The 26,172-nt window shown below is 41.5% G+C and overlaps 1 protein-coding gene across 1 annotated transcript in view; it reads left to right on the forward strand.

Annotated features, from left to right (window-relative positions):
* Positions 1-26,172, forward strand: part of emc2 (ER membrane protein complex subunit 2) — a 119,382-nt gene that overhangs the window by 10,016 nt on the left and 83,194 nt on the right. Inside the window, exon 2 of the mRNA XM_060824232.1 lies at positions 9,693-9,806. Within this exon, the coding sequence (XP_060680215.1) occupies positions 9,693-9,806 (114 nt within the window). The remainder of the gene's footprint in view (positions 1-9,692; positions 9,807-26,172) is intronic.

Raw genomic sequence — 26,172 nt, forward strand, 5'->3', positions numbered from 1 at the left:
CCCCGCTTTGAGAACATTCTGCACCCTCTCTGAGACATCATTGATCCTAGCACCAGGGAGGCAATACACCATTCTGACTTTTTGCTGCTGGCCCCAGAAACATCTATCTGTGCCTCTTGACTTGAGAGTCCCCTATCACAATTGATCACTTGGAACCGACATACCCATCACTACATTAGACTAGAAACTTGTCTGTTGGTGCTACGTTCCCCTGAGAGTCCATCACCCCCTACTTTTTCTAAAGCAGCATACTTGTTTGAGATGAGATAGCCACAGAAGACTCCTGCACGACTTGCCAACCCCATCTACCTGACTGTATCTGCGTCTATTCTCCCTTCCGATAGCACCCATCCATCACATCCCTTAGCACCTGTAAATTCCTTATTCCCTCTAACTGCCAGTCCAACTGCTGCATGCAAGCTAATGGGATTCGCAGTCAAAGACACTTCCTGCAGACATAATCACCAGTAATATGGAAACTCTCTCAAAACTCCTACATCCCACTGAAAAGCACATCTCTATATAAAGGCTATCCTTCACAACCTACAGACCAAGAAAATAGCACCATCTTATTGCTCGAAAACAAAACGCTTGTCCAGTGTTACATCTTTAAAAATTAATCAAGAGACAGCTCTCAATAAAACATAAAATCAAGAAAGAATCCACTGTGCTCACTATTGTAGATTTTCAGTAAGGCTACACTTAAAAGCTATGCACTTATCCGTTCCTATGCTGTGAATGCTCCCACACAAGTTTCTCCAAGGTTAGCTGTGAATTTGGCTGGTTGTTAATTTTTCCCAGACGCACTCTGATGCCCAGAGATGCTTGAACTCAACCAGCAAAGGCAGTAACTATGCAGATTCATTGCTGTGATCAGAAAGTAGCCCAGGTTTCTTTCTCTGACCATGTGCCTTGTCTGTTTTGCTTTTTTCAAGTGCTGTTGTTTTGATCTTTTCTCCCCCAAAGTTCCAAAACAATGCAACAGCACATAAGACAGTAATTGCTGCTCCTACAATTCAAGGAATTCACTTGCAACACCCAAAATACCTCATAAAAGGAGCAGCTCTTTTCCCGTCCTCTATCTTGGATTACCCAGAATCCTCTGATCGACATTATCTAATTCATGGTGTGCCACAGGGACCACTGCTGGGGCTTTGACTGTTTTGCACTTGATATCAGTGACTTGAATGAAGAGACACAGAATGGTTGCTACATTTACTGTTATTGTGAAGATAGGTGGAAAACTAAGTTGTGAAGAGGACATGAAGCATACTATGGAGAGATATAAACGAGTTGCGGACGAAGATCTGGCAAATGGAGTACAGTGTGGGAAAACATGAAGCGACCCATTTTGGCAGGAGGAATTAAAAAAAGGTTTATTTAGATAATGAAAAATTGCAGAAGGTCCAGATGTCCTTATGCATGAATTGCAAAACATTGCTATACAAGAAAAGTAAGTGACTTTTTGTTTGTTTTTGCTATCCAAATTAGCAAAAAAAAATTTTAATTCCATTTTAATCTGTACAGGGCGTGCTGGACTTAATGATTATGCCTACAAATGTGATCTCGTTTAGGGGTGTCATTCCAAAGATCTGATGTACAAATATTTCCTGTACTTATGAATTGCTTTTTTAACAAAAATGGAAATTGCTAGAAAAGCTCGGCAGGTCTGGCAGCACCTGTGGAGAGAAATCTGTTAACGTTTCGTGTTGAGTGACCCTTCCTTAGTTTCACAAGTGCTGCCAGACCTACTGAGTATTTTTCAGCAATTTCCATTTCAGCTTCTGATTTGCAGTGTCTGCGGCTGTTTCACGTTTTCACTAGATCTTTTTTTTTAAATATTGTCCTGTATTGTGCGATCAAATGGACTCCAGAACAGAACCTGTTCACAACCTGCTGACTGCCTAACGTAGTGTTTAAAGTGTATAAATGCTGTGGTCTACGTTATAACATTTAGTGTATGAAATGTCAGTTGAATGCTAAACGAAAATTATTTGATACTTTGAACATAACCAGTTGAAATGTGCAATAATGATTCAATGATGCCCAATTGTAAACTTTTTGTTTTTAATAAGATCATTTAGTCCCACTTGCCTGTCCTTTTTCTGCAAGATGTCTTTTCAGCTCCTTTTTTCAAACATATATTCAGCTCTCTTCTTGAAATGCATCTGCTTCCACCACTTTAAGCTGTGCATTCCAGATCAACATACTTCAAAACAAAGTCAGCTTGGCTCTTTTCCAGCGCTTTTCCCAATGAGCTTCACACTGTGTCATGTGGTGACTGGCCCTTCTGCCAGTGGATCATAGAGTCATAGAGATGTACAGCATAGAAACACACCCTTCGGTCCAACCCGTCCATGCCGACCAGATATCCCAACCCAATCTAGTCCCACCTGCCAGCACCCGGCCCATATCCCTCCAGACCCTTTCTATTCGTATACCCATCCAAGTGCCTCTTAAATGTTGCAATTGTACCAGCCTCCTCCACACCCTCTTGCAGCTCATTCCATACACGTACCACCCTCTGCATGAAAAGGTTGCCCCTGAGGTCTCTCTTATATCTTTCCCCTCTCATCCTAAACCTATGCCCTCTAGTTCTGGACTCCCCCAGCACAGGGAAAAGACTTTGTCTATTTTTCCAATCCATGCCCCTCATAATTTTTTAAACCTCTATAAGGTCACCCCTCAGCTTCCGATGCTCCAGGGAAAACAGCCCCAGCCTGTTCAGCCTCTCCCTATAGCTAAAATCCTCCAACCCTGACAACATCCTTGTAAATCTTTTCTGAACACTTTCAAGTTTCACAACATCTTTCTGATAGACGGAGACCATAATTGCGTGCAATATTCCAATTTTGGGCTAAAACCTGTAGTCCAACAGGTTTATTTGGAATCACTCGCTTTCGGAGCGCTGCTCCTTCATCAGGTGGTGTCCTGTAACATTATACTCCATAACCAGCTGACAAAGAAGCAGTGCTTCCAAGTAAACCTGTTGGACTATAACCTATTATTGTGTGATTTTTTTTAACATTGTTCACTCCAGTCCAACATCGGCTCCTCTAAATCATGACTTATTTTGGGCAATTATGTAATTTTCTCTATTCCCACTGGTGGTAATGAGACCCTATCAAAACATCCATCACATCATGACAGAAGCTCTGGTGGAAGGCTAAAGGACAAATGGAAGGAAGGCATGGTGTGTACAGCTGCTGTGGATGCTGAAAGCTGGCCTGTGGTGTCACAATGTACTCTGCTGCTCATACCTCTGAGGTGTCGAGCATCACCAAGCAATAATGTAGTCACTTAGAAAGTGGTTGATTTAATGGGAAAGGAAGCTAGGCAGTGTGATATAACCCCTCAATATTACGCTGCAAACACCATCAGTGAAGTACATCATCACGGTGGTGGCATGGTGGCTCAGTGGTTAGCACAGCATCAGGGTCTCAGGTTCAATTCCAGCCTTGGGTGACTGTCTGTGTGGAGTTTGCACATTCTCCCCATGTCTACATGGGTATCCTCCGGGTGCTCTGGTTTCCTCTCACAATCCAAAGATGTGCAGGTCAGGTGAATTGGCCATGCTAAATTGCCCATAGTGTTAGGTGCATTAGTCAGAGGAAAATGGGACTGGGTGGGTTACTCTTCGGAGTGTTGGTGTGGACTTGCTGGTCCGAAGGACCTATTTACACACTGTAGGGAATCTAATCTTATCAAAGTACAGTGACTAATTAGGGAAGCTATTAGATTTTTTTTGCAAGGGCATTGAATACAAACATAGGGAGATTATGTTTCAGTTACCAGGTATGCCAAATTTTTAGCATTCTGTACAGTATTGGTGGCTTTATTTAAGGACGGATATAAAAGTGTTGGAAGCAGTTCAGAGACAGGACTAATACCTGGAATGGGTGAGTTGTCTTCAGAGCAAATGTTGGCCAGGCTAGCTTTGTACCTTCGGGCATCAGCCCTTCCTTCTCCTGCTCCTCGGATGCTGACTGACCTGTGCTTTTCCAGTGCCACACGTTTTGACTCTATCTTCAGCATCCGCAGTCCTCACTTTCTCTTAGGCTTGTATCTGCTGGATTTCAAAAGAGTAGGAGACTACTTGATTAAAATATACAACATCCAGATGGATTTTGACAGTGCATGTGAAAGGATGTTTTCACTTTTGGGAAAATCTATAACTAGGGATCATCATGTAAAAATCAGTAGTTGTCCATTTAAGACTGTGATTAAGAAATCATCTGTCTCTGAGTCCTGAATCTTCAACAATCGCTTTCTCAACTGGTGGTGGAAACGGAGTCTTTGACTAGTTAAAAGATATATGTAAATATATTCTTGATTAGCAAAGGGGTGAGCGTTATTAAGGATAGGTGAGAATCGCATCAGGTCAACCATGATCTTATTGAATGATGGAGCAGACTTGAGGGGTGAAATGGCCAACATTTCCGAAATTGTGTGTTCATATGTGAAGGATTGAGTTCTAGAATTTTGACCCATTGACCGTATAGAGGCATCGCCATAGTTCCAAATCAGTTTAGTGTGAGCCTTGAAGGGGAACTTGCAAGTGGTGTTCCCAAGTATTTCCTGACCTTGTTCTTCAAGGTAGTAGAGGTTACACATATGAAAGATACTATCAAAAGAGGCCTTGTGAGTTGTCACAATGCATCATGTAGATTGACATATTGCTGCTAATTTACATTTGTGGATGGAGCGAATGTTTAGATGGTTTGATTGCTTGAACATATAAAGTGGGTTGTTTTGCCATGGATGCTGTTGAGCTTCTTGACTGTTGTTAGAACCGCACTCATCCAAGTACTCCATTATATCCTGAGCCTTGTGGATAGTGGGCATACTTTTTGGACCCAGGATACCACGCAGTGCTACTCCATTTTCTGCACTTCAGTCATGCACATCTATGATTTTAGCTTTTCCATGTGTATTTAATCTCTGCCCGAGAGAGATTGCTTGGAAGATGACTGAGAAAACTGTAAGTTCACTTTCTGGACAATGTAAGGTCAGTTCAGTGTCCAAGTTGAAGCACAGGAGAATAAGTTAATGGAAGGACTATAAGATGCAAAAAGGAAGCAAACAGTTAAGGCAAATAGAGATATAAAACATAATGAGGATGAGGCAGATTTGGCAGGAACATAAAGAGGGAAATAATCTTAACTTCTTAACAAGAGAGGTACAACAGAGTATGAATTGGTCCTGTCCTGATTTACATGAAATATGCAGCCTGAAAATTGGTCATTTGCCCCACAGTCTGTGCTAGGTATTCTGCTCCATTCAAGCTTATTGAGATCGGCAGCCTAAGCATATTTACCTTTAGCTAGTGAAAGCTGGGTGCCGCATAGTTTTATTATTGGAGGCATGGAAGTGACTGGATGTCTTGAAACAGCATCAGTGAGGATTTACAAAGGGTTGACTTGCAAGGTTGGTTGTAATGTATTGTATTTATATAGCACCTGCAATGGAGTAAATTGCTCACTTCACAGAAATTTGGCAGAGGTATTGGGTTAAGTGTCCAAAGACTTGATCAAAGAGAGAGATTTTTTTCTTTAGTTTTTTTTAGTTGATTTATAAGGAACATCTTAAAGCAGGAGAAGTAAAGGTGGAGAGCTTCAGGGAGAGAATTCCAGAGCTTGAGATCCAGGCGGCTGAAGGCATGGCTGCCAATTTTGGAGTAAAGAAAATTGGAGATAGCAAAGAGGCTAGGATTAATTGAGTGAGTTGTGAAAGTGGTGAGTGGGAAGCATTGGAGGACAGTCATAGCGGGTTGTTTTTTGGACTGGAGGCCTGAGACCAGAGTGTTCCTCCGGGATCAGTCCTGGGGTCCACTAGTGTTTGTCAGTTATGTAAATGGTTTGGATGAGAATATAGGAGGCATGGTTAGTAAGTTTGCGAATGACACTAAAATCAGTGGTATAGTAGACAGTGAAGAAGATTATCTAAGATTACAAAGTAATCTTGATCGTTTGGTTCAGTGATCTGAGGAGTGGCAAATAGAATTTAATTTGGAAAAATGCGAGGTATTGCATTTTGATAAAACGAACAAGGGCAGGACTTAGATAATTAATGGAAGAGCCCTGAGTTGTATTGTAGAACAGAAAGATCCAGGGGTTCAGGTACATAATTCTTTGAAATTTGAGTCACAGGTACACGGGGTACTTAAGAAGATGTTTAGCAAGCTTGCTTTCATTGCTTAGACCTTTTGAGTATAGGAGTTAGAACGTCATGTTGAAGTTGTGCAGTATATTGGTGAGGCCTCTTTTGGAGTACTGTGTGCAGTTCTGGTTAGCCTGCTGTAGGACGGATATTATTAAATTGGAGAGGGTTCAGAAAAGATTTACCAAGATGTTGGTGGGAATGGAGGATTTCAGTTAAGCTGGATAGGCTGGGACTTTGCTCACTGAAGTGAAGGAGGTTGCAGGGTTTATAACATCATGAGGGGCATAGATAGGTGAATAGCAAGGGGTTTTTTTCCCTAGTGTGAGGGAATTCAAAACTATGGGGCATATGTTTTAGAGTGAGAGGAGAAAATTTTAAAAAGGACATGAATGGCAACCGTTTTTACACAGAGGGGCTTATGTGTGCAATTCTGGTCTCCCTCCGACAGGAAGGATGTTGTGAAACTTGAAAGGGTTCAGAAAAGACTGACAAGAATGTTGCCAGGGTTGGAGGATTTGAGCTATAGGGAGAGACTGAACAGGTTGGAGGCTGAGAGTTGACCTTATCGAGGTTTATAAAATCATGAGGGGCATGAATAGGATAAATAGACCAAGTCTTTTCCCTGCGGAGGAGGAGTCCAGAACTAGAGGGCATTGGTTTAGGATGCAAGGGGAAAGATATAAAAGGGACCTAAGGAGCAACTTTTTTTACACAGGGTAGTGCTTCTATGGAATGAGGTGCCAGAGGAAGTGGTGAAGACTGGTACAATTGCAATATTTGAAAGGCATCTGGAGGGGTATGTGAATGGGACAGGTTTAGGGGAATATGGGCCAAGTGCTGGCAAATGGGATTAAATTAATTTTGGATATGTGGTTGGCATGGACGAGTTGGACCGAAGGGCCTGTTTCCGTCCTGTATGTCTCTAGACTCTGTGTGTGGAATGAACTGCCAGAGAAAATGGTGTTTGCAGGTACAGTTACAATATTTAAAACACATTTGGATAAGTACATGAATAAGAAAGATTTAGGAATATACATCAACCACAGACGAGTGGGACTTGATTAGTTTGGGAACATGGTCAACGTGGACTAGTTGGACTGAAGGGCCTGTTTCTATGCAGTATGATTCTATGACGGTCAATCTTAGAATGAAACCTGGAACTCTGAATGTTGTGATCGTTTTGCTTGCACTGCCATTTTTATTTTTGTTTCTCTTAAACTGGTATTCAATTGTGACTAATCTCTTCCTTCTGTGCTTTTTTTTAGAAGGTATTTTTAAAGTGTATTTTTTGTATGGTGCTAGTATCATTTTCAAGAGAAGTTTTAAAATCTGTTTCACAAGCCAGATTTTGCAAACCGTATACAATGGTTGATCTTTTAATCATTTTCATGTCAAGCAAGGTGGAAGTTCCTGCAGATTGGTCTTCAATGTCCACATTGTTCATACATTCTTTGTGTTTGAAACTGTAATTGTTTCTGCAAACGTCTCATCAGTGCGCTGAGTTACGGTTCAGCGCTCCAAATTTTTTTTGTCTGAAGATCTCCCATAGTCATTCCATTACTTATTACTCTTTATGTAATTACAAAGCACGATATCATCACAAGCTATTCTCTTTTATGATTTTGAACATCTTGCAAAAGTTAAACAATTTATTGGGAAGCTTGTTGATTCTGCACTAAAATGAATTTGATCAGATGACGTTAGATTAGATTCCCTACAGTGTGGAAACAGGCCCTTTGGCCCAACCAGTCCACACCGACCCTCCGAAGAGTAACTCACCCAGACCCATTTCCCTCTGACTAATGCACCTAACACTTCGGGCAATTTAGCATGGCCAATTCACCTGACCTGCACATCTTTGGGCTGTGGGAGGAAACCGGAGCACCCGGAGGAAACCTATGCAGACACGGGGAAAACATGCAAAGGGATGGAATATTATACGTGTTTGAGCCTAGCCAAACACTTGTTGGATTGAAGCTTAGGCATTGGGTGTGAGGCAAATGGTTTCTTATGCATGTGACACACATGATGCAATTCATCTTTTAGGTCTTGCATGAGAGACAGCACACTAAGGTAATGACTTCCATGTCTACAGTTCCTCTCACAACTTCATGACACTGTGAAGTATTTTTCAGCCAGATAAATATTTTTGAATTTTACTTTGAATTGTAACTTAGAAATCTCACCCATCAATGGGGTAGCACAGTGGTTACTACTGTTGCCTCACAATGCCAGAGACCCAGGTTCGATTCTAACCTCAGGTGACTGTCTGTGTGGACTTTGCACATTCTCCCAGTGTCTGTGTGGGTTTCCTCCGGGTGCTCTGGTTTCCTCCCACAGTCCAAAGATGTGTGGGTTAGGTGAATTGGTCATGCTAAACAGGAACATTAGTAGGGAGTAGGTGAATCGCTCTGGGTGGGTTACTCTTCGGAGGGTCGGTGTGGACTTCGAACATAGAACATAGAAAGGTACAGCACAGAACAGGCCCTTTGGCCCACGATGTTGTGCTGAGGTTTAATCCTAATGTAAAATATAGTAACTTAACCTATGCACCCCTCAACCCACTTCTATCCATGTGCATGTCCAGCAGTCGCTTAAATGTCCCCAGTGACTCTGCTTCCACCATCACAGCTGGCAACGCATTTCATGCATGCACAACTCTGAGTTGTTGGGCCAAAGGGCCTATTTCCGCACTGTAGGGAATCTAATAAAATCTCATCAAATCTCCACAAACAGCAATGAGATAAATAATCAAATAATCATTGTTTTGGGTGCATGTAAGTAGAAGATGAACTTTGAGGAGAAAGTGAGGTCTGCAGATGCTGGAGATCAGAGCTGAAAATGTGTTGCTGAAAAAGCGCAGCAGGTCAGGCAGCATCAAAGGAACTGGAAATTCGACGTTTCGGGCACAAGCCCTTCAAACAGCTGCGGACTTAGCACTGATCCATGCAGAACTTCACTAGTTACAGCCTGCCATCCTGAGAATGATCCATTTTGTCATATTCTCAGCTGTCTGTCTGTTAACCATCCTGAAATTAATTTTTAAAAATGTAATCCCAATTCTGAGCATTATTGCTGTTCAATCAGTCATTAGACACATACAGTGACAAAAGAATTCCTTTTTTGATTGGGAGTCTTCTTGTTTGGAAATTTCTGCTGAAGCATTTGTGGCAGCTTTAAGACTCTTTATTTCAATGCCATGTCCCCAAACATGTCCATTTTTGGAAAGTTGTCTCTGACCATGTCTCTGTTGAGCCTGTGGTGTCTCTGTGGTATCTGTTACTTCGATGTGCAAAATGGCGACTGTAGTTCATGAGAAGGATCAGCTATACCTTGTGGAGATGCTTGTTCAAGTGGGCAATTTGACATTCCTTATGTCTTTAACTGATCTCCACGATGTTTTAATTTATGTTAATAAGAAGCTATCCTCATATTTCACACATCATTAATTCTCCAAATGTTTGATTATATTTGTTTACAAGTTTTTTTCTGTTTCTGTTTATTCAAAAATCCTTTTTCTACTTTTTCAGATATGCGCGACAAGCTGAGGAAATGGCGAGATGAGAACTACCGCAACAGTGAACAGATAGTGGAAGTTGGAGAAGAGCTAATAAGTGACTATGCATCAAAACTTGGAGATGACAGTGAGTATGGAATTACAGGAGAGAGGATAGGAATAGTGCTTCCCTGATTACAGTGATTGAGCACATTCCACACTTGACATTTAAATTACATTAGATTGTAAGGAAAAAGAAAAGACTAATTCTTCTCGAGGCTGGTTGTATGCTTGATGTACATCTGCTTAGTGATCTGTATGTCATATCACGTAAAGTGGCCTGTGTTTGAAAAGCAGATCAGCATTGAAAAATCAACTTGGAGAAGTTTAAATTTACAAATTTATTGACAATTTTCATAACAAATTTTAATTGTGTTTGCAATTCTGAAGGATATTAACAGAGTACGTAAGAAGCTGTCAGATTGGAGTGCAGGCGAGTTTATGACCACAGAGCACCAATAATTGGCTAAAGAACTAAAGGGAAGAAGTGAATTTGTTTTGGAGATCTGGAATGCAGTGCTTAAAGGGGCAAGTGAAAGCAGTTTTAATAATAACTTTCAAAAGGAATTGGATGTCGAGTTGAAAAGGAAAAATGTACAGGACTATGGGCTAACAGAAGGGCCATGGTGCTACTTGGTAGCTTTTTCAAAGAGCAGGCACAGGCCCAATGGGCTGAATGTGCTGCGTGATTCAAGATAAATGCCCAACTTCAAAATTGAATTTTTTTGTCAAGGGTCAAAGTCACATGAATTTGAAGATGGTGACATAATTTTCTCTGTCACTCCTTTTATCTCTCTTGCTCTCGCACACGTTTCTGAGTGACTACTGTGGCATGTTTCTTTATTGAAAAGGAAAAAGGAATGACAAAATGTGACAGAAACGTGACAAGAAGGCAAGGAGTAGCACAGGCAAGTGCGATGTATGGGCATAGGAGTTTTATGTTCTGTGGATGTTCAATGATAAATTCCCTGTAACAGTGAGAACTGATCAATTGTTGGACCACTTTGTAAACTTACTTTCACTTCAGGGAGATCGCCCTTCTCCATTTGCTATCTGTAACAGGTGAATAAGAGCTGCAATTGGCCCTGAGATAACATCTGTATTTAGCCTCTCCCTTAGTAAAATTGTTCTAGTTAGAAATCTCTCAGTTTAAACTAAATTTCTGTAGTACTGCCTGCTTGGAACTTTAAATATATTCATCAATTACAAAGATTTGCATTGAATTACAGCATAGAAACTGGCTATTCAACACAATTGGACCATTCTTTTTATGGTTTATTTATGCTTTGTCTTTTCCACCCCGTTCATCTTACCTGTTTAGTACATTTTCCCCACAAATATTTATTTAACTTCACTTTAACTGAATCTGTATTATTGGCCTCAATTACTCCATACGTGAGCAAGCTCCAATCTCTTGGCATAAAGTGGAGTTTTCTGCATTCCCTGCTGGATTGATTCATAACTGTCTTTTAATTCTAGCCCCTAGTTTTGACTATCCCATTAGTGGAAGCAATTTCACCACATCCTCCTCATTGGAAGGTGAAGTCTTCACTTAGATTACTGTTGTGTCAAAAATTGTGAATGTCAGTTCCTGACTCGGTGACTGGGATTCGGGGATACTTTCATCCAAAAGACAAAGATTTCACCTTTTAAGAGTTAGACGTATTAATTGTGAATTAAAGATAGCCATTCACGGAGAAGCCAGAGTTAGTCACATAATAAAGAGAGAATGGAGAAAGAGTATATTGTTGATATGTACTTATTACTCCAGATAATTTGACTTGTGCAAGGTCATAATGAACTTATTGAGCACTCTCCCCTTTTTTATGGATTAATAGCACATATCTTAAAAGTATTTTTTTAAACTTTTATTTCCTTTTTCACCCAAGAGTATGTCGTTTACCTACTTTAAAAAAAACATTACACTTATAAAGCACCTTCAACCTAGTGAAATATTCCAAGATACTTCACAGAAACATAATTAAACAAATTTAACAGAGCCATGTAAAGAGGTAGTGGGATATGTGACCAAAAGGTTGAGGTTGCTTTGAAAGAGTGCTGTGAGGAGCAGAGAGAGAGAGAGACAATTTATTGTAAAATATTTGGGAGATAAATTAATAGTTTGGATGTTTTCTTGTGTTATTGTGCGGTAGCCAGGCAGGAGTTTCCCCTCAGAATTGTTATTCCCTAAATTGACTTTGTGATAGTGGCTGCTAGTGGGTTTTGGTGTCTCAGGGGATTGTAAGTTGTGGGGCACATTGAGTTGTGTATGATAAGTCTTTTGTCAGGGGAATACAACAGGGCAGATGGAGTGGCTGGTCACCATCCTCTGGCACTTAATTTTTGTTTCTACAAACGTTTGTAATTTTATTCCTTTTCAGAGTCTTTCAAGACTCCAGGATATCCTAAAATGCTTACAATCAATTAACTACTTCTAAACTGCAGCTATTACTGTAGAAAATACAAAAAAAAATTGAGAGTAGCAAACTCCTACAAACAGTGATGGGATCTTGCCAAAACATCTGTTTTGTTTTATGGATGTTGGTTGAGGGGTAAGTATTGGTGAGCACAGTGAAGAGAACTCTGCTCTTGGAAATAGTTACAACAATATACTTTCATGTTCACCTGAGAGGACAAACTGGTCTTGCTTGGCATCTCCTCTGGAATAAACAGCAACTAGAATATTGTAAATGAGAGGGTACAGTGTGATTAAGAACGTGAACCAATTAATTGTGTGGGACAATGGTCTATTTGGCTGTAGTCAAAAATCTCTCAGTACCAGATTACAGTCAAACAGGATTATTTGAAACCACATGCTTTCAGAGCTCCCACGTTTTGCTCAGGCAACAAGAGGAGAGAATACAACGGACACAATTTATGAGTAAAAGATTAAAGGGTCAACCAAATTATGTGAATGTATTGAACAAACCTAGATGGCTATTAGGTCTTTAATCAATTAGAATGGAGATGTGGGTTTTGATTGATTAATATGCAAATCCCAGAATTTCTTTCAAGTCACTGCCCTGAGATAACTTCAGGTTTTATCAGAATAAAGGTGACACCTCTGGTCAGACAATGTATTTTAAGTGCGAGGCCATGTTTCAAGTCTGTTGGTATCTGTCAGACTGATTTTATTTCCAAAGCAGGAATTTGTAAAGTATCACATTGATTAACTGTCTACAGATCACATACTTCTTGAACAAAATAGAATGTATCTGCAAATAAAAATCTGAAAATGCAAATTCACTCCATAGATTTATATACATGGTGGGGGTGGTGTGTGGAGTACATACGTGTAAGAGGATGTGCATGAAGGAGTGTGTGTGTGGGTGTGTGTGTGTGTTTGCTTGAGATGAGAGCATGAGGGAGTACATGCGTATGAGTGTGTGTGCTTGAGAGAGTGTGTGAGGGAGTATATTTCTGTGAGAATGTGTGTGTGTGTGTGTGTGTGTGTGTATGAGAGATGGTCTGCATGAGTGTGTATGTGTCTGTGTGTGTGTGTACACAGTGTGGTGGGGTCACCTATACTGTGACTGAACCCAAAATCCCAGTTGAGGCTGTTCTCCTGAGTACCAAACATGACCATCAGCCTCTATTCGGCAACTCTGCGTTGATTGTTGATCAGTTTATGGGCGGCACAGTGGTTAGCACTGCTGCCTCACAGCGCCAGAGACCCAGGTTCAATTCCAGCGTCAGGCAACTGTCTGTGTGGAGTTTGCACATTCTCCCCGTGTCTGCGTGGGTTTCCTCCCACAGTCCAAAGGTGTGCAGTTTCGGTGAATTGGCCATGCTAAATTGTCCGTAGTGTTAGGTGAAGGGGTGAATGTAGGGGAATGTGTCTGGGTGTGTCAGTGTGGACTTGTAGGGCTGAAGGGCCTGTTTCCACACTGTAAGTATCTAATCTAATCAGTCTGTTGAGATCACAGTTGTGTTCTTTAGTCAGATCAGCCAGTAGTTGCCTGCATTATTTGGGTTGTTCAGTTGTTGGAATACTACTTTGCAGTAGTCCGTTCTATTTTGTATAATAATGGCTCCTCCTTTATCTGCTGGTTTGATACTGGTGGTTGCTCCACCACAGATCTCTCTGTCGACTGTTTCAGTTTATCAGTTGTATCATTGGGCTTGTTGCTGACGTCTTGGAAGAATTCCTAGATACTCAATCGCCTGATGAAGTCCTCTGTGTCTGCCACAAGACCAATGGGGACTATTTTGGTGGTGAGACAAGAATTGAGCCCTCGTCTGAGAATGTGATCTCGTCCTGTTGCAGGGTGTGGTTAGATAAGTTGACGATCGATTTCCCTGTGGTAGTACCGTTTTCCGTTGTCGTGGCTGGGGAGGCTTAGTTACTGCTGGTGGTGAACAGTTTTTTTTGTTCTTGCGGTGCATGTTGGTGGTGTAGTTCCATTGCCATGTCCACTTGGCAGTGTATCATAACTGTACTGCTATATCTTGTGCGCAAGCTGATAAGATGGACTCTATCTCCATTTCAAGGTTATGGTGCCTGCTGAAAAGTTGGTGGATGAGACGATTGAGTTTGCAAGAGGTGTGACGGCAAAGTCTCTCAACGTAATCTGTGGTGTACGTTGACTTTAGTGTTTGTGACCTGTAGTCCTTTTGGCATCTTGTCTGCTTTCTTGCACCTCTGCAGAAACTTGATGTCTGTGCCAATATGCACGATCTTCTTGGAGGTCCTCTCCACTTTGAGCCGGCAGTTGGTAGTGTCAATGCTAGCCGCAATTCAGAGGTGCCGGGGGTGGGCAAAGTCAGAAATGACAATACATCGGGTTATAGTCCAACAGGTTTATTTGAAACCGCAAGCATTTGGAGCCCCTGCTCTGTCGGAAAGCTTGCGGTTTCAATAAACCTGTTGGACTATAATCCGGTGTTATGTTATGTTTGGCTGTAGTTTTTGTTTTTCTTATTTTATGGAGATAAAGTACAGGCAAATGAAAAAACATGAGTTAGCTAAAGCATGAACTGTGAACTCATAAAAGGGTAAACACTGAGTTTCCAAATCCTTTTGTTTCAGTTATGACCCACAGGAAATCCCTGGAAGCGGACATTCCTTTCCATAATTACATTACCTCATCATCTGAATCTTAATTTCAGACTTATAGTCTTTTATAGATGAAATAATTGTTTTCTAATGATTTTTATGTCTACATGAGCAAGCTAAACATCTGGAAGCGAATTTTCTTTTTGGGTTTGTGGGATGACGTTAGGTTAAAACATTATAATTAAATTATACGAGGTAGCTGTACTCTCCCGAGGATAATGGCATAATTTTTGGTGCTGTACTACATTAGAGCACGATCTATGTTATCCTACATATAGGGAAATTAATCTCTGAAAAGATGTGTTCGCATTGCATAAAATAACATATTTTACAGGTGTATACTTTACAAGGAATGGCAGCTGCATTCCGCTTAATACAGTAGTTTCAAATTTATCAAACTTAAAGCTAATGTTTGTGTTGTTTACTGGTTCCAGTAGGAAGCAAATGCACACAACTCATGTTAACTACAACTCTTTCTATTTTATGAATTAAATAGAGTCATAGAGATGTACAGCATGGAAACAGACCCTTCGGTCCAACCCATTCATGCCAACCAGATATCCCAACCCAATCTAGTCCCACCTGCCAGCTCCTGGCCCATATCCCTCCAACCCTTCCTATTCATATACACATCCAAATGCCTCTTAAATGTTGCAATTCTACAAGCCTCCACCACATCCTCTGGCAGCTTATTCCATACACGTACCACCATCTGTGTGAAAAAGTTGCCCCTTAAGTCTCTTTTATACCTTTCCCCCCTCACCCTAAACCTACGCCCTCTACTTATGGACTCCCAACCCCAGGAAAAAGATTTTGCCTATTTATCCTATCCATGCCCCTCATAATTTTGTAAACTTCTATAAGGTCACCCCTCAGCCTCCGACGCTTCAGGGAAAACAGCCCCAGCCTGTTCAGCATCTTCCTGTAACTCAGATCCTCCAACACTGGCAGCATCCTTGTAAATCTTTTCTGAACCCTTTCAAGATTCGCAACATCTTTCCGATAGGAAGGAGACCAGAGTTGCACGCAATATTCCAACAGTGGCCTAACCAATGTCCTGTACAGCTGCAACTCCTGTACTCAGTACTCTGAACAATAAAGGAAAACATAACTTCACTATCCTATCTACCTGTGACTTCACTCTCAAGGAGCTATGAACTTGCACTCCGTCTATTTGTTTAGCATCACTCCCTAGGACCTTACCATTAAGTGTATACGTCCTGCAAAGATTTGCTTTCCCAAAATGCAGCACCTTGCATTTATCTGAATTAAACTCCATCTACTTCTCAGCCCATTGGCCCAGATCCTGTTGTAATCTGAGGTAACCCTCTTCGCTGTCCACTACACCTCCAACTTTGGTGTCATCTGCAAACTTACTAACTGTACCTCTTATGCTCGCATCCAAATCATTTATGTAAGTGACAAAAAATAGAGGGCCCAGCACCGATCCTTGTGGCACTCCACTGGTCACAGGCCTCCAGTCTGAAAAACAACCCTCCACCACCTTCTGTCTTCTACCTTTGAGCCAGTTCTGTATCCAAATGGCTAGTTCTCCCTGTATTCCATGAGATCTAACCTTGCTAATCAGTCTCCCATGGGGAACCTTTTGAACGCCTTACTGAAGTCCATATAAGATCACATCTACCACTCTGCCCTCATCAATCTTCTTTGTTACTTCTTCAAAAAACTCAATCAAGTTTGTGAGACATGATTTCCCAAGCACAAAGCCATGTTGACTATCCCGAATCAGTTCTGGCTTTTCCAAATACATGTACGTCCTGTCCCTCAGGATTCCCTCCAACAACTTGCCCACCACCGAGGTCAGGCTCACCGGTCTATAGTTCCCTGGTTTGTCTTTGCCACCTTTCTCAAACAGTGGCACCACGTTTGCCAACCTCCAGTCTTCCGGCACCTCACCTGTGACTATCGATGATACAAATATCTCAGCAAGAGGTCCAGCAATCACTTCTCTCGCTTCCCACAGAGTTCTCGGGTACACCCGATCAGGTCCTGGGGATTTATCCACTTTTAACTGTTTCACGACATCCAGCACTCCTCTGTAATCTGGACATTTTGCAAGATGTCACCATCTATTTCCGTACAGTCTATATCTTCCATATCCCTTTCCACAGTAAATACTGATGCAAAATATTCATTTAGTATCTTCCCCATTTTCTGAGGCTCCACACAAAGGCCGCCTTGCTGATCTTTGCCAACGCTATCTCATGTCCCCATTTTGCCCTCCTGATTTCCCTCTTACGTATAGTCCTCCTTCCTTTATACTCTTCTAAGGATTCACTCGATCTATCCTGTCTATACCTGACATATGCTTCCTTCTTTTTCTTAACTAAACCCTCAATTTTTTAGTTGAAAAACGTGGTGCTGGAAAAAGACAGCGGGCAGGCAGCATCCAAGGAGCAGGAGAATTGATGTTTCAGGCATCAGCCCTTCTTCAGAAATTCCTGAAGAAGGGCTTATGCCCAAAATGTCGATTCTCCAGCTCCTCGGATGCTGCCTGGCCTGCTGTGTTTTTCCAGCACCACATTTTTCAACTCTGGTCTCCAGCATCTGCAGTCCTCACTTTCTCCTCAATTTCTTTAGTCATCCAGCATTCCCTATACCTACCAGCCTTCCCTTTCACTCTGACAGGATTATACTTTGTCTGGATTCTTGTTATCTCATTTCTGAAGGCTTCCCATTTTCCAGCCGTCCCTTTACCTGCGAACATCTGCCTCCAATCAGCTTTCGAAAGTTCTTGCCTAATATTGTCAAAATTGACCTTTCTCCAGTTTAGAACTTCAACTTTTAGATCCGGTCTATCCTTTTCCAGCACAATTTTAAATTTAATAGAATTATGGTCGCTGGCCCCAAAGTGCTCCCCCACTGACACCTCAGTCACCTGCCCTGCCTTATTTCCCAAGAGTAGGTCAAGTTTTGCACCTTCTTTAGTAGGTCCATCCACACACTGAATCAGAGGATTGTCTTGTACACACTTAACAAATTCCTCTCCATCTAAACCTTTAACACTATGGCAATCCCAGTTGATGTTTGGAAAGTTAAAATCCCCTACCATAACTACCCCATTATTCTTACAGATAGCTGAGATCTCCTTACAAGTTTGTTTCTCAATTTCCCTCTGACTGTTGTGGGGTCTATAATACAAACCCAATAAGGTGATCATCCCTTTCTTATTTCTCAGTTCCACCCAAATAACTTCCCTGGATGTATTTCTGGGAATATCCTCCCTCAGCACAGCTGTAATGCTATCCCTTATCAAAAATGCCACTCCCCCTCTCTCTTGCCTCCCTTCCTGTAGCATTTGTGTCCTGGAACATTAAGCTACCAATTCTGCGCATCCCTGAGCCATGTTTCCATAATTGCTATGATATCCCAGTCCCATGTTCCTAACCATGCCGAGTTCATCTGCCTTCGCTGTTAGGCCCCTTGCATTGAAATAAATGCAGTTTAATTTATTAGTCCTACCTTGTCCCTGCCTGCCCTGACTATATGACTCACTTCTGTTCTCAGTTGTACCCGTCTCAGATTGATCTCTTTCCTCACTATCTCCCTTGGTCCCACACCCCACCTTAATAGTTTAAATCCTCCCAAGCAGTTCTAGCAAATTTCCCTGCCAGTATGTTAGTCCCCTTCCAATTTAGGTGCAATCTGTCCTTCTTGTACAGGTCACTTCTACCCCCAAAGAGATTCCAATGATCCAAAAATGTGAATCCTTTTCCCATACACCAGCTCCTCAGCCATGCATTCATCTGCTCTATTTTCCTATTCCTGCCCTCAGTAGCTTTAGAGCTGAAAATGTGTTGCTGGAAAAGTGCAGCAGGTCAGGCAGCATCCAAGGAACAGGAGATTCGATATTTCGGGCATGAAGAATAGCTTATGCCCGAAACGTCGAATCTCCTGTTCCTTGGATGCTGCCTGACCTGCTGCGCTTTTCAAGCAACACATTTTCAGCTCTGATCTCCAGCATCTGCTCTCCTCACTTTCTCCTCATAGTTTTAGCACTGGGAGTAATCCAGATATTACTACCCTTGAGGACCTCTTTTTAAATTTCTGCCTAACTCTCTGTAATCTCCCTTCAGAGTCTCAACCTTTTCCCTTCCAATGTCATTGGTTCCAATGTGGACAATGACCTCGTGCTGGCCCCTCTCCCCCGTGAGAACATTCTGCACCCTCTCTGAGACATCCTTGATCTTGGCACCAGGGAAACAACACACCATTCTGCTTTTTCTCTGCTAGCCACAGAAACGTCTGTTTGTACCTCTGACTACAGAATCCCCGAACACAATTGATCTCTTAGAAGCCGACGTACCCCTCGGTGGATTAGAGCCAGTCTCAATCCCAGAAACGTGGCTGTTTGTGCTACATTCCCCATAGAATCCATCACGCCATACATTTTCCAAAACAGCAAACCTGTTTGAAATGGGTATATCCACAAAAGACTCCTGCCCTAGGTGCTGACCCCTCTCATCCTTCCTGGAGTTAACCCACCTCTGTGACTGTATCTGAGACTTTCCCCCCTTCCTATAACTGCCGTCCATTACATACTGTTGCTGTTGCAAATTCCTCATCGCCTCTATCTGTTTCTCCAACCGATCCACTCGATCTGATAAGATTCGCATCCAACAGCATTTATGGCAGATATAATCCACAGTAACCCTTAAACTCTCTTTAAACTCCCACATCTGAAAAAGAAGTGCATATCACTGCAAAGGCCATTTTTGCTCCTTCACAATCTACAGACCCAGAAAATAACACCGTCTTATTCCTGTACAAACACTGCCCCAGATTAAATTAATAGCTATGGCTTATATTTTAAGTTTAATCAAGAGACTTATTCCCAAAAACATATAATCAAGAAAGAATCCACTATACCCACTACTGCAGCCTTTCTCTTGGACTGATTTAAAACAACAATTAACTTATTCTGTGCTGTGAACTTCGCCCAACTGTTCCTCCAAGATTAGTTGTGAATTTTACTGTTTGTTAATTTGCCCAGATGCACTCCGATGTCCAGTGATTCATGAATTCAAACAGCAAAGGCGGTAACTGTGCAGGTTTTCTTTCTCTCTCTCCTGCACTGTCTTCACCATGTGCTTCCTTTGTCTGCTCTTCTCCCTTTTAACCTGCTGTTGTTGATGAGTTACTTGCCTGTTTTTTTTCCCTGAAGAATTTAAATGGATGGCATAGTGCTGTCAATGTTTGTTTCATCTGATGTTTATTATTCTTGTTTGTTCTTCAAGGTGAAGATTATGCTCGTCATTGGGACTAAAAGCAGAAAGTGCTTGAAACACTCATTCTCCAGCTACATTGGTGGAAAGAAAAAGCATTTTAGATCTGTGGGGTTAGACATATAAAAAGTGAGTGTGACAAAAGATGTTTTATAGATTTCAGGAGTATTTTGGTAACTGCTGAGGCTGTTGTGCACTTGGAAGGTTCTGCTGCAAATGGAAGTAGGATACCACAGACAGTTGTATTTCGGATGAGTTGCTAGCTTGGAATTTGCCTTATGGTGCTTTCTCTCTGCCTCTAACATGCATTTACTTTCAAAGTGTGCTGCTCCATTTATTATTTTCACATGTCAAGTGCAATGATCCTGGGGAGCTTCTCCCAGGACTCAAAAGTGGATATCAAAATTTTGGAGCCTTCAGAGTGGCCTTGTGGTACTTAAATTTACTGTTCGGGTATCACAGTCAGAGCAGTTTAGTAGGCTGAAGCTCTTCATAAAAGATTCACTTTGATAAGCAAATGCTGGGTACTCTTGAGTACACGACCAGCCTACCTCATAAAATCATAGAATCCTCATAACAGGATAAATCCTGAACTTCCAAATCTTTTTGTTTCAATTATGACCCACAGGAAATCCCTGGAAGTGGAAATTCCTTTGCATATTTACATTTGTCCCAACATGTCCACACCAACCATCTGAAAAGCATCCTACCCAGATCCATCCCCATCCACCTATCCTGTAACCCTGCATTTTCCGTGGCTAATGCCCCTAACCTACACATCCCTGAACACTAGGGCAATTTAGCATGGCCAGTCCACCTTTCTTGTGCATCTTCAGACTATTGGAGAAAACCAGAGCACCCAGAGAAACCCAGGCAGATCTGGGGAAAAGGTGCAAACTCCACGAGCAGTCACCTAAGGTTGGAATTGAACCCGGGTCCCTGGCACTGAGGCAGCAGTGCTAACCACTGAGCTACCATGCTGCATTCAGAGCAGAATTAAGAATCTGCCATCCTGCTCTCGGTCTGGAGTCACATGTAGGTCAGACCAAGTAAGAATGACAGATTCCCTTCCCTAAAGGATAGTTGTGAACTTGATTAGTTTTTAGAATAGGATGAAGGGCTTATGCCCGAAATGTCAAATTTCCTGTTCCTTGGATGCTGCCTGACCTGCTGCGCTTTTCCAGCAACACATTTTCAGGTCTAGTTATTAGAATAGTCAACTGAGGTTACATGGTTGCTATTAGGGAGGCTAGCTTTTGAAAAAGGAAGTTCCTGATTTCTCTTGAAGTCAACCATTTGCCGTGATTGAATTCAAAGCTCCACTCCAGAGCACTAGCCTGGGCTCTGGGTACCAGTGAAATTGCTACTTTTCCTCCACCACCTCTCAGATTTGTGTGGTCGACTTAAACTAATGGATGAAGAGACCGACCCATGAGATGCAGAGTCTGTCACAAATGTAGTATTTAAAGTGGCTTTTATGTTCTGTTGAATTGTTTTGGTTTTGGTATGTGTTGCAATGGCCTTGAAGCCACTGATCAACATGGTGGTACATACTTGCCCAAAGATGATGTACACATTTTCCTTTGTCATGAACTTGTGTCACCCAGATGTGAAAATTGATTATAAGGCCTTCATGTCATGCTTGCAAGCATCTTTGAAGCTGAGCTTTGCATGTTCTATTTGCCTTCCAGCTGTGAATATCTTACTATATGGAAATGTATCCATCTTTCATTTGTGCAAATGTCTGAGTCAGTGAAGTCATTCCTGCTAGATATTTAAATGCTGGTATACTTGGGAGGTTTGTCTTTGAAGACTTGTATCTGAGATTTTGTCCATTCATGTGATGCTGAGAATGTATTTCACACAAGGATGAAAATGTTTGTATTTCCTTAATGGCTGTAAGCCATCCCTATTTCACAATTGTACAAGAAGGTGCTGAGACACAATGTCATAAATCAGCATCCAAATCCTAAGAGTAGGCTTTCTATAATTTTATACAACATCATGTCATGATTGTGACAAAGCTGGTAGCTACTTTCCTTATGACTGTATCAAACCTTGCATCAAGAGAGAGATTGCATGTCATCATTTACCTAAGGAAGCAGAATTTGCTAGGCTGTTGCTGAGTGTAACAAAAGATAGAGACGTGACACATTGTCTGATTATGACAATTTCCTTAATGCTTCTGGCAAAGGAGAACATGGATTGGGAGAGACAAAAAAGCAGGAAAGTGGAGCGGGGGCCATAATTGAATTAACCATAATTTTGTTAAATTGCAAACTAGACTTGAAGGGCTGAATGGCTTACTCTGGCAGCGAATATTTGCGTTCTTAATCCGTGAATCTTTGGAGCTGAATTGATGTGTGACTGACTACATGCTTTGATTCTCATTTATCATGTTTGCTCCTTCACATGGTCTCAACTTGGATGGTCAGCATTGTGACCTGCCCATCAACCTGGTTACGTGTTACATCACTTAGCTGTCAGGTGTCATACCTCAGGGACAATGGCTTCTGACAGTTTCACGACCAAAATTAGATTAGATTGAGATAGTTGGAATGAGCCAGCATTGTGTTTATGATGAGCAGTCAGTCCCAATATTGCATTAGATTTCTACAGAAATAAGAGAACAGTGTTGAAATTCTGCATTCCTGGAACTAACGTTGCCTTTGTTTGCTCTTGCTGACAGTATGAGGCAGAGAAACTGCAAATGGAATATATTAGTTGGATATTCCATTGTAGGGAAGTACATTTCTGACTCTCGCTTAGTCACACTTTGATGTTAGTTGTGTATGCCATGTAGGTTCGTGTGTCACGTTTGAATATGGATGGATAACACTTTGCTAGCAAAGTGATCTCTTATATTTCACATGGAGTACTAAGATCAAACATTTCCTTAAGGTGAACCAGGGGTTAGAAGACAGAGTCTACAATCCAGAGAAGCAGATATAATTGTGCTGTCACCTTTGCTATGATATGCTGGTGAACTCCTCTTTTAATTAAACCAAACACCCAGAAAAGCTCACCTCGTGTCGTAATATGTTAAATTATGAGTGACAAAGTACTCCCAAATTCCAGTATTTAAAGAAAATACATCAATTTATTTTTTAATTCTAAAAGTGAACGTCAAACAACAACTATTCACATCTCTCAGCCTCCACTTTCCCTTAACTGCTGATTGCCTTCCTCCAACTCTATGACAATATGCTGTTCCAATAAGACACTTGTTAAAATTAGATCAACTTAATTTCAAAACCATGTAACAGCTGTCATGTTTGGTGTCTGACGTCTTCCAGTTGAAGATCTCTCTGGGTCATTTTTCTGCAGATGTGTTTCATAAATGATTATTTTGCATCATTATTTACTGTGGAAAAGGATATAGGAGATGTAGACTGTAGGGAAATAGATGGTGACACCTTGCAAAATGTTCAAATTACAAAGAAGGAAGTGCTGGATATCTTGAAACACATAAAGATGGATAAGTCCCCAGGACCTATCAGGTGTACCCTAGAACTCTATGGGAAGCTAGAGAAGTGATTGCTGGGCCTCTTGCTGAGATATTTGTATCACCGATAGTCACCGGTGAGGTGCCAGAAGACTGGAGGTTGGCTAATGTAGTGCCACTGTTTAAGAAAGGTGGTAAGGACAAGCCAGGCAATTATAGACCAGTGAGCCTGACCTCGGTGGTAGGCAAGTTGTCGGAGGGAATCCTGAGGGACAGGATGTACATGTATTTGGAAAGGCAAGGACTGATTCGGGATTGTCAACATGGCTTTGAGCGTGGAAAATCATATCTCTCAAACTTGATTGAGTTTTTTGAAGAAGTAACAAAGAAGATTGATGTGGGCATCCCGGTAGATGTGATCGATATGGACTTCAATAAGGCATTCAACAAGGTTCCCAATGGGAGACTGGTTAGCAAGGTTAGACCTCACGGAATACAGGGAGAATTAGCCATCTGGATACAGATCTGGCTCAAAAGTAGAAGACAGACTGGTGGTATAGGAGGCCTGTGACCAGTGGAGTGCCACAAGGATCGGTGTTGGGTCCTATACTTAACATAAATGATTTGGATGCGAGCATAAGAGGTACAGTTAGTAAGTTTGCAAATGACATCAAAATTGGAGGTGTAGTGGACAGCAAAGAAGGTTACCTCAGATTACAACAGGATCTTGATTAGATGGGCCATTGGGCAGAGAAGTGGCAGATGGAATTTAATTTAGATAAATGCGAGGTGCTGCATTTTGGGAAAGCAAATCTTCGCAGGACTTATACACTTAATGGTAAGGTCCTAGGGAGTGTTGCCGAAGAAGGGAACCTTAGAGTGCAAGTTCATAGCTCCTTGAAAGTGGAATCACAGGTAGATCGGATAGTGAAGAAGGCGTTTGGTATGCTTTCCTTTATTGGTCAGAGTATTGAGTACAGGAGGTGGGAGGTCATGTTGCGGCTGTACAGGACATTGGTTAGGCCACTGTTGGAATATTGCGTGCAATTCTGGTCTCCGATCTATTGGAAAGATGTTGTGAAACTTGAAAGGGTTCAAAAAAAAATTTACAAGCATGTTGCCAGGGTTGAAGGATTTGAGCTATCGGGAGAGGCTGAACAGGCTGGGATGTTTTCCGTGGAGCGTCGGAGGCTGAGGGATGACCTTATAAAAGATGAACAGAATGTGAGCATAAGTTGATATTTTAAGAAAATGAAGGACGTGGATTCATATTACACCATGGACAATTTTAAGCCGTCCAAATCTGTTCACATCCAATGAAGTACTTTTGAAGTGTTGTCATTGTTTTTTTTTGTAGATATTTTTATTGAAATTTAACATTTTTGCAAATTTACAAAAATAAACAAAACTCTCAAATACAAACATTGATGTACAATTAAATCATATATACAATAGTCATAATTTAACAAAGAAAAGAGAAAGAAAGAAAACAAAAAAAGAAAAAAAAGAAACGAAAAAAGAAAGAAAAAAAAACTCAACTTTCTACTAATCTAACCTATAACTAACCAGAGTGTATACCTAAGTCTCTTACATGCTCGGAATGTATAAACATCAAATATAATAAAACCCATATTCGCGCAGGATTCCTCTCCCAAGGGGCCCCGGAGCAGCCCGGTCTGAAATCTTCACTAAATAAAAGCCCTTGTTAGGATAGCCGAAATATCTGCATTTATATAATTCAAAAAGGGCTGCCATATTTTATAAAATAATTCAGTCTTTCGGTGCACCATATTTGTGAGGAAGTCAAGGGGGATATATTCCATAATTAATCTGTGCCAATTTGAAAGTCCAGGGGGGCCCTCAGCCACCCAGTTCACCAAAATATTTTTCCTTGCACAGAAAGAGAGAATAGAAAATAGTCTCTTCCCATGCATATCCAGAGATGAGAGGTTCGAAAAGCCCAAAAGGAGAGATACAGGGTCCACCCTAATTTCCGTTAGGGTATTTGCCACTTTAGTCCAGTATCTGCGGATTTTCTGACAAGTCCACAGACAATGTACAAGAGTACCCACCTCTATTTTGCATTTGGGACACATTGGAGATGCTCCTGCCTTAAATTTTGCCAGTCGAGCCGGAGCTATATGGGCCCTATGAAGTATCTTTAGTTGGATAGCCTGAGTTCTGTTACAGATAGCAATTCTTCTAGCATTTTCCCAAATGTCATTCCACATATCCTCAGAGATTTCTAGCCCCAAGTCCTGCTCCCATGTTTTAAGCAGGTCATCCATGTCTCCTGAGACTCCATCATGTAGCAAATGGTATATAGTACTAACGGAGGATGCCCCCGCTGGTCGTAAGACATTACGTTCTCTGTCTGATTTATAAAGACTATCTATTAATGTAGTCTTCCTCTGTATATAATCTCGAACTTGGAAGTATCGAAAGAGATCCCCATTAGGTATTCCGAATTTCAGACGCAGCTGCTCAAAGGACATCAGGATCCCATCTTTAAATAGGTCCCCTAAGCATGAGATGCCCCTGGATCTCCAGAGTTTAAAGGTGGCATCTGTAATCCCCGGTTGGAATCCCCATGCGCCTACTATTGGTGCATGGGGGGATGTTTTATGTGAGTTACCCTCATTTTGCCGCATTATATTCCAGGCCTTAATTGTGTTTAATATTATGGGATTTTTACAGTGGTCTGTAA

The sequence above is a fragment of the Hemiscyllium ocellatum genome, chromosome 4 (assembly GCF_020745735.1).
Source record: "Hemiscyllium ocellatum isolate sHemOce1 chromosome 4, sHemOce1.pat.X.cur, whole genome shotgun sequence".
Taxonomy (NCBI): Eukaryota; Metazoa; Chordata; class Chondrichthyes; order Orectolobiformes; family Hemiscylliidae; genus Hemiscyllium; species Hemiscyllium ocellatum.